Source organism: Cervus canadensis, chromosome 9, assembly GCF_019320065.1.
Source record: "Cervus canadensis isolate Bull #8, Minnesota chromosome 9, ASM1932006v1, whole genome shotgun sequence".
Taxonomy (NCBI): Eukaryota; Metazoa; Chordata; class Mammalia; order Artiodactyla; family Cervidae; genus Cervus; species Cervus canadensis.
Window position 1 is genome coordinate 39,219,848 of NC_057394.1, and position 13,926 is coordinate 39,233,773.

The 13,926-nt window shown below is 37.7% G+C and overlaps 1 protein-coding gene across 5 annotated transcripts in view; it reads right to left on the reverse strand.

Annotated features, from left to right (window-relative positions):
• The window catches only part of PIBF1 (progesterone immunomodulatory binding factor 1), a 223,084-nt gene that overhangs the window by 20,472 nt on the left and 188,686 nt on the right, over window positions 1-13,926 (reverse strand). For all 5 annotated transcript variants that reach the window (XM_043477698.1, XM_043477701.1, XM_043477700.1 and 2 more), the window contains one exon: window positions 13,529-13,613. In XM_043477698.1, the coding sequence (XP_043333633.1) occupies window positions 13,529-13,613 (85 nt within the window). The remainder of the gene's footprint in view (window positions 1-13,528; window positions 13,614-13,926) is intronic.

Sequence of the window (13,926 nt, forward strand, 5' to 3'; positions counted from 1 at the left end):
TGAACCATTCTAAACCAAGTACATACTTCTATTGGAGGTTTAAACTACATCTGAAAGAGCATTTAAACAACATTTTATTATGGAAACTTCTAACTCTCAGTTTCTACTGCTTGACTTTAGCCATTATCAACATTTTGCCAATAAATTGTTTTTTCTTAAAAACAGCTTCATTGAGATATAATTCACCTGCCAATATAGTCATCCATTTAAAGTATAAAATGAAAAAAAAAAGTTTTCCATCACCTCAGAAGGAAACCCTGAGTCCTTTAGGAATCACTCCACTATCTATCCTGTCCTCAATTTACCAGCCACAAGCAACCATTAATCGACTTTCTATTTCTGTGGATTTCTTTGTTCAAGGCATTTCAAATGAATAGAATCATGTGTGTGTCCATTGTGACCAGCTTCTTTCACTTAGCATGGTGTTTTCAAGGTGTATGATGTTATATATCTACTAGTAATTCATTTCTTTTTATGACTGAGTAATATTTCATTGTATAGCTATCCCACATTTTGTTTAATCCATTCATCAGCTGGTGGACATCTGGGTTGTTTACACCTTTGGTTGCTGTGAATAATGCTGTTAACATGTAACATTCATGTACAAGTTTTTGTGTAGACATGTTTTCATTTCTCGAGTATAAACCTAGTTGTGGAATTGCTGGGCCATATGGTAACTTCATGTTTAATCATCTGAGGAACTGCCATAATGTTCTGTCAACATTGTTTTATCTACTTCCTTTCCAGTTATTTTGAAATATCTGAAAGCAGATTTCAGACCTCAGATCATTTCACTTGTAAATATTTCAGTAGAGATTTTTAACAGATAAGGATTTAAAAAAAAAACAAAAAACCCAAAACATCATTATCACATCTAACAAAATAGTTGAAAATGCAAAATTATTTGAGAGTTATCTATTGATACTCTAAGTGCCCAAAGACAATTTTAAATCATTATCAAAGCAAATTTTTAGCACATCTCAATATATGATTTTAAAAGTTTATTACTATTGGAGTATAATTGTTCTACAATGCTGTGTTAGCTTCTGCTGTATAACGTGAATCAGTGTGTATGTAAGTATACATATATATCCCCTCCCTCCTGAGGCTCCCTCCCACCCTGCCCCCCCATCGCACTCCTCTAGGCCTTCACAGAGCACCGAGCTAAACCCCCTGTGTTACACAGACGCTTCCCACAGCGATCTGTTTCACACGTGCTACTGCATATATGTCAACGCTAGTCTCTCAATTCACTCAATGTATAATTTTTGAAGAAGGTAAACTATACCTTGAATGCCAATGCCACTAAACTCTAAACAATAGACAAAACAGATTTTTGTCTGGAAAATTAATATTCATGTAGTATTTACTATGTTCCAGGCTTTGCATTATGTATTTTGCACAAAAATTTAGTCTTCAGGATCTCCCTGGTAGTCCAGTGGCTAAGACTCTGTGCTCCCAATTCAGAGGGCCTGGGTTTGATCCCTGGTCAGGGAACTAGATCCCACATGCTGCAACTAAAGTTCACTGCTGCCAGTAAAGATCCTGCATACCAAACAAAGACCAAAGAATCCATGTGCTGCAACTAAGACCCAGCACACGCCAAATAAATTGAAAAAAAAAAAAAATTTAATCTTCTGTTAAATACCAAGAGGTAGATATTACTTCAATTCTCAAGACAAACTGAGGCTTAGAAGATTTTAAGAAATACAGCCAAATTCATTAGCTATTAAGAAATGAAATCAGAATTCAAATGAATTCAAAGCAATTCAAATTAGAATTCAAATGAATTCATTATTTACACAATAATGCAGATGCTCTCTATCAAGGCCTTTGACAGTCACAATTTCAGGTTTGGAAGGGACCTTCAAATTATTTAACCTCTATATAAAACAAAGCAAAGCAACAATAAGAACCACACAAAGCAAACCAAACATGTCTCCATATAATGTCTACCCTTAGGTTTTAATTCCAGCCTTTGGAGAGATGTATCGCAAGTCTATTTCTGCCTCTTTCACATGCCTACTTCGAATTTTTTGTATCTCTCTAAATCTTTTCTACCCTGTTGCTGTTCAGTTGCTCAGTAGTGACCGACTTTTTGTGAGCCCATGGACTGCAGCACGCCAGGCTTCCCTGTCCTTCACTATCTCCCGGAATTTGCTCACACTCATGTGCATTGAGTCAATGATGCCCATCAACCATCTGTCCATCTGCCCATCTGTCATCCCCTTCTCCTGCCCTCAAACTTTCCCAGCATCAGGATCTTTTCCAATGAGGTGGCTCTTCACATCAGATGGCCAAAGTATTGGAGCTTCAGCTTTCTTCTCTAAACACCCCCAAATCCATTAATCTCTCTTGGCTGAATGGAATTCTTTTATCATCTTGATTATTTTCCTCTGATTATCTCCTAGTGAGTATTCAAAGTTTTGAGTCTAGAACAGAATGAAGTCCTGGCCAGAGCAGAGAAGAATAAGGCTTATCTACTCCTTATTCTAATGCATTTCAGATGATAAATATTTTTGGAGTCATACCCTATCTACCAGGGATAGCTTAGTGAGAGATCAAGGGTTTGGTAAATGAGACACAATTGTGCTCTCATAGCCTAGGGGACATAGCTAATCACTAACAACATTCTTTCCTGAACTTGGATATAATCTTAAGGTCATCCTCAACAGTGAGGCAGGTAGAGGAAGTTAGCATTATTATACACTGCAGCAGGCTCCTGAGGAATGCCACTGCTGACTGGAAACCTAAGTGTGGGCACCTCAATTCTGTTCTGATTGGTTTGTACAGACCCCTTCTGATTACTGATTACTGAACTTCACCTTGGACTTCTAACCGCCTTGCCTCTGGTATACATGTTGTCTTGTACCTGGCTTTTCCTTCCGTACCAGTATTCATCTAGCTGTTGTCTGCTTTCTGGCTTTTATTATTTCAGTATAATCTGGTAGGTTTTGATGCAAATTCTTGTTGATTTCCATCATTAATTTCAGACTCCAGGCTCTCTGAGACTCTTTGGGGTCTGGAGTGTGACTCACTCTAGTGCCTGAACTTCTCCATGTTATATTCCCAGTCTTCCCTCAGTGTCAGCAACTTGATACAGGATATAGATGTCCTAAGTTTAAATTAAAATACTGCCAAAGAAGACCATAATCATCTCATTTCACTGTTCACATTCTCTCCTGGCCAACACGTATTTCCAGAGACTTATTTTAATAGCTTTGCAGTTTGTTTTGTGCGTGTCCTTATACCCGAGAATTGTTTAGTTTGTTATAAACGGCTGCTATCCTAAGAGTCATAAAAACACAGGGTTAGAAATGATAGCAAGAGGTCATTTACTTGTTCCTTACTGATAAAAAAAGGTCAGAGAAGTGTACTTACTATTTAAAAGGAAACATACCAAACTTCTAAAATGTAGTGGGAAAAACACACATTTCATTCTTTGAAAAAAACAAAACAAACCTAAAACTAGAAAATGAAAGGCCTATGTGATACATAATAGATGTGAAAGTGTGATGTGAAAAATGTTAAAAGGGCATATGTACACAAATAAGGTATTTCTATGATGAGATAGAATGTTTCACCCAAGACAGAATTTTACCTGCAGGACACAACAGGGGTATTTGTAATTTTAAACCTGATGATGAAAAGATTAAAAAAAGAAGACAAGGTACTTATGAAAATCAAAATAATCTGACCTAGTTCTGTTAAGTTTAGTGTAAGTCCACATAAACATAGAGGTCTACAGAGTATAATCTAAAGCAAAAAATGTGTGTCTTTAGGCAATTCAAAATTGAGGCCAGGAAACATTCAGTTGCTGCTTCTGTCAAGTGGGTATAAGGCCATCACAGAGCTCTTTGGATATTTTAGTTATAATATAACTGAGTTGAAAACAATTAAAATATTTTGGTAGGAAGAAGTTATATTATTATCACTTTTACACAATAGGTTTAGTTTTGTCATACTTCAAGTATATTTAAATCCAACACTTGCAATGAGTATTTTTTGCAATACTTTACTCTCTGAATTTCCTCAGACCTAAATTCACATACCCTTATGTGGGAAAAATAAGCATTCTCAAATTTTATAGGGAAAATATGACTTATACTATATATGTTTTAGCTTCCCACTATAATAATTACCTTTAAAACACTCTTTTACATCTAGGAAATAAAAAACAAATTTGAACTTGAAGAGCACACTACGATGAGAAATGTATCAATCTGAGAAATAATTACATCTTCATTTAAAGAAAAATTAGCTTACCCACACAGTATTTGTTTTAAGTCATGATGACTGTTCTGACTGTAAAATTTAACTGCATAGGTGTCTAAGAAAAACATGTAAAAAGGTATTCTTAAGGAAATTTCAAAATAGTTAAGTATGAACCAAAAAGAATGACACACATATAGAAATATGTAATTTGTTTGAGCCCTTTATGAAGTGGATTGCCTCAGGGGCACTTGTGATGCCGAAACGTCCCTGAAACTTTCCGAGAAATCACAAAGAACATAGGAGTTAGTCCTGGAACATAAACATACCATAAAAGAATGATAATTATACTGTGACTTCATTTTGCAGAAACCTGGCTAACTGCAGGGTTTTTTTTTTTTTTAAGTGACACACACCGCAGTAAGAGGCAAGTTATCTGGAACCGTGGGAGTTAGGCCAACATTCAGGCAAGTGTGCGGCCTTGCACATTCTAGGCACTTACTAAGAAGTGGTTGGTTAAGTTCTGGTTAAATACTAACTGAAATGCTTGTGGACCTTGAGAGAGATTATTGACAGAAGCACTGGGTGAAAGGGTAGAAGAAGCTCAAGTTTTATTTTTTTTAAATTTTATTTATTTTATTTTTGGCTGTGCTTGGTCTTCACTGCTGCTGGTGGGCTTTCTCTAGTTGTGGCTCCCGGGGGCTACTCTCTAGTGGTGGTGCATGGGCTTCTCATGTTGTGGAGCACAAGCTCTAGGGCATTTGGGCTCAGCAGCTGTGGCGCAAGCCGCCCCACGGTATATGGAATCTTAACACACCACGCATGGAACCCACATCCTCTGTCCTGACAGCCATATTCCTAACCGCTGGGCCACCAGGGAAGTCAGAAGTTCAGGATTTTAGAAATAGATGTATTATATTCCACAAATATATATGTTTGAGGGGGGAGAACGTGAATATATTAAAGGTTGGTTTCTAAAGCCCTCTATTTGACAGCTTCTAGTGAAATTACTCCTGGAGAAGGGAAAGGCTACCCACTCCAGTATTCTGGCCTGGAGAATTCCATGGGCTGTGTAGTCCATGGGGTTGCAGAGAGTCAGACATGACTGAGTGACTTTCACTCACACTCGTGCAGTGAAGTTATTATTGAAGACTGAAAAAGATCGCAGTTTAACAAACATTCAATTGAATACTTGCACGTGTGTGTCTGTGTGTGTGTGTGTGTACTCAGTTGCGCAGTCGTGCCTGACTCTTTGCGACCCCATGCACTACAGCCCACCAGGCTCCCCTGTCCACAGAATTCTCCAGGCAAGAATATTGGGGTGGGTTGCCATTTCCTCCTCCAGGCGATCTTCTCCACTCAGGGATTGAACCTGTATCTTCTGCACTGGCAGGAAGATTCCTTATCACTGAGCCACTGAATCTGGGAAGCCCAAATGAATACTTACTATGTGCTAAATACTGTGCTAAAGGCTAATACCCAAAGAAAAACTAGATATACTTCACTGGCAAGACACACGCATAATTATAGTGGTAGGAATATTAATACAAATATTTTTAGAGTTGTGGGAAAGAGATTTAAAAAAGCTTAAGTTTTTCTTTACTGAGTTATGAAGGGCTTCAAAGAATAGATAACATTTGAATTGATTCTTGAAAAGGAAGGAAAAGAGGGAAGGGACCTACATTTACTGACTTATTGTCATATGTCAGAAAAGTACTACATTGTTTAATTCTCATACAATCCTGAGTTTAGAGGGGTTAAATTATTGTCTTAAGAATCCATAGTTACTAAGTAGCAGAGCTATCCTGTCTGTTCGATTGCTGTGTTTTTCCACAGTATTTCAAAATATGTGACGTAAAGAATATAAAGGTAATTCCAGCCTTACAATTTAATGACAGCTGAACATATACATTTGTAATTCTGGATCGGACCAACTATCTACCTTCTCCATGTTTGCACCTAGCATGCTGAGGGTAAGCTGCTAGAGAAAAATTACACAGAATGGTACCATAATGAACATATGACATCTCACCTTGGCAATTACTTGTTATGTCTGTAATGCACATCACTCATTTATTTTATTTTTTGTTACATCACTCATTTATTATACAGCTATTCCAAACTTGTATTTTTCTCAAAATTCTGATCCTGGGACTTCCATGGTGGTCTGGTGATTAAGACTCTGTGCTTGTACTACAGAAGGAAAGGGTTCGATCCCTGTTTGGGGAACTAAGATCCCACATACCGCTGCTCGGTATGGCTAAAAAAATCAACAGGAACTTCCCTGGTGGTACAGTGGGTAGGAATCTGCCTGCTAAGGCAGGGGACACAAGGTCTGACCCCTGGCCTGGGAAGATTCCACGAGCCGTGGAACAACTAAATCTCGTGTGTCACAACTAGTGAGGCTCCGAGCTGCATCTACTGAAGCCTGTTTACCCAGAGCCTGTGCTCTGCAACAAGAGAAGTCACCACAATGGGAAGCCTGCATACCACAATGAAGCCCCTGCTCACTGCAGCTAGAGAAAGTCTACGTGTGGCAAAGGAGACCCAGCACCGTCAAAAATAAATAAAATAAAAAACCAAATTCTGATCCTATCACCCGTCTTGCCATTAGAAAACAGCCATTAGATGGGAACTTCCTAAATTCTTGCCACTAAACCTACTAAGTTACTTTTAATATAATTTTTATTTCTCCTCTTCAAAATGGAAAAGGTGTCCCCTCCTATCTAAAGTTAAATCCCATCATTTCATCCTGGATCTCTTCCTTTCCCAGCACTTTTGCTCAATTGATCATCCTCTTTTGAACTTTCAGTGTCTCCCTCTGTTTGGCTCCTTCCTATCGCCACTTAGGCTGGATACTCTCCAAATCAGGAAGGTAAAAGCCCTTGATCTCATGCTCCCTCCCTGACAACCTTATATTCTCTTAAACAGTTGTCGTTCAGTCATTAAATCGTGTCCAACTCTTTGCAACTCCACAGACTGCAGCATGCCAGGTTCCTTGCGCTTACTCTATCTCCTGGAATTTGCTCAAATTCATGTCCATTGAGTCGGTGATGCTATCTAACCATCTCATCCTTTGCCACCCCCTTGTCCTTTTGACTTCAATCTTTCCCAGCACTGGGGTCTTTTCCAATGAGTTGGCTCTCTGCATCATGTGACCAAATTGCTCCAGTAGTTGAAGGGACTTACAAGAGTCTTTTCCAGTAGCACAATTCAAAAGCATCAATTCTTCAGCACTTGGCCTTCTTTATGAGCCAACTCTCATATCTTACATAATTACTGGAAAAACCACAGCTTTGACTATACAGACCTTTGGAGGCAAAATGATGTCTCTGCTTTTGAACATGCTGTCTAGGTCTGTCATAGCTTTTCTTCCAAAGAGCAAGCATCTTTTAACTTCATGGCCACAACCCCTATTCAGAGAGTTACCTATTTTTTCTATTATTATTTTTCAACTTCTATGCATTTACCAGTTCACTGCAATCTGCCTTTTAGCACCACTGAAACTGCTTTTTTTGGTTTTAGCATTCTTTAAAAATCCAAATGACACTTTCTTTTTCTTTCTTTGTTTGATCTGGCCCTTCGGCAGCTGAAGCCACTGCTGCCAACCTCCTCCCTACTGAATGGTTCTGGCTTTAGGGATCCACTCTTCCTGATGTGTCTGCCATTTCTCTGGTCCCTCCTCACTCTAGTGTGAGCTTTTTTTGCTCTGCCTATCCCTAAACTATTAGTACTCATCAAGACTCTGACCTAGCACCCTCTCTGTTCTCACTCTATACCCCTTCACTACTTCATTCTATCTGCTTCTGTGTACACACCGTGTTTATGCTTTGACTCCCAAATCTCTAGCTCTAGACAAGTTCTCTTCCTTGGACTCCAGAACCTACAGTTTAAACTCTCTACTGAATATATCCACTTAGATATTTTCTTGAGTTCTTTCTCAAACCTATTTATCCTATGGCCTTCGTAGCATCACCATAAACCCAGGACACAAGCCAAAACTCCGGGCATCAATTCTCATTCCTTCTCTCATCATTCCCTAAATCCAATCAATCACCAAGCCCCGGGATTCTGCATTCTAAATAGTTTTCAAATTGGTTCATTTTTGTTGAACACCAACATCACCAGTTTAAGTTCATGATACCAACTATTGCTCGATAAAACACTGAAAAGCTTCCTAAGAGGAGCTCTTACCACTGCCCCTAACACAGTTACAAAAGAACTTTAAAAAGAGCTTTTGCATCCATTTCTTAAAATTATGCTCAGTATTTTACTAGATACTTAGCTGATTAAAGATATTTTTCCTGCTCTTGAAAGCTTAGATTCTAAGGACATATGATGAAATAAGAAAAGTCACTCTAAGGAATCATATTTCTTATACTCAAAACTGAATGTTGAATTTGAAGCCCTGATACTGTTAACTAAAAATGAGATCATGTTAGTCAGTCTTTTCCTTTATATTTTTAAAAAACTAATTATTTAAGATTTATATGTTATATTTTTATACATAAAAGGTCTTAGTATAAATGCAGGCATTGAAGGGTAAAAAAGATTTCATTCCACTTGAAAGATAAAGAAAAAGCTACTTTGAAGCATCAAAAGTGAAAGAAAAGAAAAAGATTACAACACCTGGATAAGATATTTAGCTCTGAGTTTTCTGTCAACTAAGACAAAAAGGAAACATGTTAAATTACACAGTTCTCATTTTCTTAAAAAAAAGAAAAAAGATATAGCTTCATCTACAGAGGCAAAAATTTTTCCTGGAACTCACGCAAACAATAATTCATCATGAGATTTTTGTCTAAATGAGACTAAGAAGGATCATAAGCTTCTGTTTCAGGGAAAAAAAAAAGTTTTAACAGTAAGTATGTAATCATGGTTGAGTTACTTAACCATGAGTTACTCAGCATCAGTTTCATCTGTAAAAGTAGGGACAATGATACTTATCTCAGGGGACAGCAGCAGACACTAAATTATGTAATATAAACAGAAGCACTTAGTAGGTCCCTAAAGTTTCAGAAAACAAAGAGAAATGGCACCAGATTTTGTTCTGATCTTCTATAAAGGCATGGATCATGACATTAAATTGTGTCTTTTTTTTTTTTTTTAAATAAAGATTGATTTTTGGCTGTTCTGGGTCATCACTGCTGTGGGTGGGTTTTCTCCAGCTGTGGGGAGTGGGGGCTACTCTTCACTGCGGAGCTCAGGCTTCTCTTACTGCAGAGTGCCGGCTCCAGGGTGTAGAGGCGTTTGTAGCTGCAGCACAGGGGCTCAGGAGTTGAGGTTCACGGGCTTTAGAGCGCAGGCTCAGTAGGGCTTCCCTGGAGGCTCAGTGGAAAAGAATTTGCCGGCAACACAGAAGACACAGGTTTGATCCCCAAGTCAGGACGATACCCTGGAGGAAGAAATGGCAACCCACTCCAGCATTTTTGCCTGGGAAATCCCATGAACAAAGGACCCCGGGGTCACAAAGAGTTAGACACAACTGAGTGACTAAACTACAATCCTTTCTTAAATTCTTTTATTAGGTTAATACACTGTCTCTAAAGAAAAGATGAGAATAAAAGTCATCCAATACACTTTCCAAATACACACAATAGTTTTTGAATGTATCAATTCTAAAAATTTATAGAATAAGAGGCCACTATCAATTTTATCCTTCCTGGAAATTCTTAAGACCACAACTGAACGACTCATGTGAACGAGGTTTTAGGCTAACATTTTGAGCTAAGACCAATATAGAAAAGAAAAATCCTGTGGCCATGCCTCACCTATCCTAGCATTGTCAACCCAGGACTATCCCACTCATTTTCTTTTTTTCATGTAACACATATTTGATAACTATGTAAATGAGGTGGGGATCTCATTTCGTATTGTTACCATACACACACAGTCTTACCAGAACTAAGTAACATCACTTATAAAATTAAGGCAAGACCTGTCCAATGCAAAAAAGAATATGAAAGGCTTTAAATGTTCATTTGGTCTCTTTATGAATCACTTATTTAAACTGAGAAAATCTGGCTGATTCAATCAATGACTCACGCTAGGTCATTTTCACAGGGTCCTGCCAGGGGTGAGGCGTGCTCTCAGCAGCCAGCCCCGCGCTGGGCGCGCCCCTGAGAGGGGCACCTCCACTGTCTTGTGCCCGCGGTGACTGCATGCCCTCCCCTGAGTTTCAGTCCTGGTTTTCACTTTCAATAAATTTGACTTCTTTATCAGAGTTATTCTCATTCAACTGTTATCTACTGGCTGTTCTGGGCACGTCACCCTCAGAGTCATAAAATGAATAAATCAATCTTGCAGATTCTGTTTCTTCAGGTAAATGTTCAAAGGAATGTTCAAGCATATTCCTGGGTTACAGGCTATTTTCTTTCCATAGAAGCCTTCTGTATTTGCATTTGGGTCTGCATACATTATAAGGGCTTCTCAGGTAATGTAGTGGTAGAGAATCTGCCTGCCAATTCAGGAGATGCAAAAGATGTGGGTTTGAACTCCGGGTCGGGAAGGCTCCCTGGAGTAGGAAATGGCAATCCATTCCAGTATTCTTGCCTGGAAAATCTCATGGACAGAGGAGCCTGGGGAGACACAGTCCATAGGGTTGCAAAGAGTCACACGAGACTGAGCATGCATGCTGTATATGTGATGCAAGTTGGTGCAAAATGTTTCTTTCTTCTTCTTTTTTTTTTGGCCAGGAGGCGTGTGGGATCTTAGTTCCCGGACTACTGATCGAACTCAGGCCCCTGGCAACGAAAGTGAGGAGTCCTAAACAATAGACCATCAGGGAATTCCTTCAACCATTTCTTAGAAAAGATTACAAGCTTATATTAGATTTGTTCCATTAAACTTGAATTTTTACTTTGCTTTGGGGGAAAAAAAAGTTACTTTTCTTTGACTGTTTGGCATAAAGAAAAGTCATAATGTTGGATTATTTATATACCAAAATGAAGAAACCTCAAATGCACGCAAATTAACTGATAATTATTTAATTAGATGTGTATCCTTGCAAACTTCATTGATGCCATGTGGTAGCTGTCAATTTAATTCACCTTGCTAGTATTTAATTTTCATGTTAAGACATATTTTCCTTCAAACCTACTCAAGTCTCAACCCACTATTAAAACTTTTAGTTTTTATCTGGACTCATGAATAAGTGACTCCAAGTATGACATACAAAATATATAAATGAAGGTTTTCATATATTTTTCAGAGTTGAGCATAATTCTCTAAATTCAAATGAGACCTGCCATTCTAAATTATCTATTATGCAGCTTTTTTGGGGAAAAAAAAGCTTTTTGGTATGACTTAATGGACCTCTGTAGCTACTATTTCTTAAATATTCAGTTTTAAAAACTTTTGTTAAGATCCACATACTGAATAAATCTGGCTTCCACAGTGAGGCAACAACTATTTGAAATCAGAATCCTAGGACACAAGTGATAGTAGATAAGGCCTGGAATGCTGAAAGTCGGAAAAGAGAATAAATATCTTCAGAAATTTCTCTACTCTGTAACTTGTTGTCAGGTCTACTTATCTACCTAAAAACCATCTCTAAAATCTAGCCCAGGGACACTTTCTTATCCTGTCCACCCATCACATAAAATACACCTTTAAGAGAACTCACTCCAAAGGCCATTTCTAAGATAAAGACAGTCTCCCAATTCCCTTGACATTATTTCTAGGATATGTATCTTTAAGTTGTTTCTAGGAATATTCCTTGCTTCATCTCTCTCAATAATTTCCTTCCAATAATTTCTTCCTAAATACCTGATATATCTTTTCCAGACTAGGACACAATGTCTTCAGGATACTTATAAATCAATGATCTGCTTTGGGCGTTTCTTTCTCTGTTAGGACTGCAAAACGGTAAAAACATGGCTAAGACAAGACAGTGATAGTACAGTGGAAAGAATTCATGGATTAAAAAACTAAGCTTAGATGGCAGCTCTCCGGAGCAGGGTTGCTGGGACTTGCTCATCATTCCAGTGTGCTTTGCTTGTCCCAAATAAAAAAAAAAGAAAGAAAGAAAAAAAAAAAACTAAGCTTAATGATACCAACTGTTGGTGAGAATGCAGAGCAACTGGAACTCTCACTTGTTGCTGGTGGGAATACAAAAGACATATTCACTTTGGAAATAGTCTGGCAGTTTCCTATGACATTAAACATACACTTTCCACATGACCCAGTAATCCTGCTCCTGGTATTTACCAAGAGAAAAGGAAAATTTTATTTACATAAAACCATATACACAACCGTGTACAGCAGCTTTATTTTTAAGTGTTCCCAAATGGAAATGACGCAAATGACCCTCAACTGTGAATGGATTAACAAACTGTGGTATATCCATACAATGGAATACTACTCAGCAATAAAAAGGACAAATTACTAATATTTATAACAACATGAATGAATCTTTTTATGGCAACTGAGCAAAACCCAGACTGAAAAGACCAATAATTATATTGCTATTGTTATTATTTCCTTTTTTGGCTGTACTACTTGGCTTGTGGGATCTTAGTTCCCTGACCAGGAACAGAACCTGTAGCTCTCAGTGAAAGTGCAGAGTCCTACCCACTGGACTGTCAGAGAATTCCCTGATAATTTTATTTATTTGACATTCTGTGAAAGGATAATACCTTTTGTGGGAAAAGGCAAAACTACAGGGATAGAAAACAGATCAGTGGTTGCTCAGACTGGAGTTGGGGAAAAGGGTTCAAGAGGGAATTTGTCTGTGACGATGAAACTATCGTATATATTGCTTGGGGTGATGGTTACAGAACTGTGGGCATTAGCCAAAAATCACAGAAATGTATGCTAGAAAGGGTGAATTTTATTGTATATTATATCTCAATAAATCTGACTTTAAAAATGAGAAAGAAAACTGAGGTTATCCCAGTGACCATCTGGCTCTAGGCAAACCCCTTAAAACTCATTTTCTTTTTTTATAAAATAGGGATTGTATTAAGTCTAAAAGATTTTTCATGAGGAAGAAATGAAAGAAAACTTATGGATTTTAAAGTTCAACACAAATATTGTACACTAGGCACTGGCTACAGAATGATAAACAAGACAAGAGGTACACTAAAGAAATTTACTGTCTAGAGGGAGAAAGGTGGAACACATGATTATTAAACAACATGGAAATTCAATGACAGAGATATGAATAAGGCAATAAGGGGCTGTCAAGAATTAGGAATTCCAGGAATAAGAATTAACTCATAATGAATACGGGTAACTGGGATCCAATAATCTCAACCCAATTTGATTCTGAAAAAGCCTAAAGTGTTAAAAAGTATTGACAAAATGGAAAAAGTACCTCACGATGATTTAGAAGTTGTTCCAAATCTAATGCCATTTGATCCTTCATTTGCTGCAAAGCTGACTTTTCTTTATTTAAATTGCTAGGGGGAAAAAAAAATACACCAAGTTTAAAAAAACTGTCATACTAGTCAAATTTAACAAATAAGAAATTGTAAAAGACTAAAGACAAATTTGATCATTTGAATTAAAGAGAAATTAAATTTATAGTTCATAAAGATATCAGATCAGTGACTACAATATTTGATTTAGTCATTGACCTACCTATTTTATAAGAATATTTTTTCAGTCTGACAATGTGACTGAAACATTTTCATAGAATACTTTGCTGCCTAGTGGGGGCATACAATTAGTGTTTTCTTAAAGATGACTGGTTATTCCTCACTGAAAGTCAAA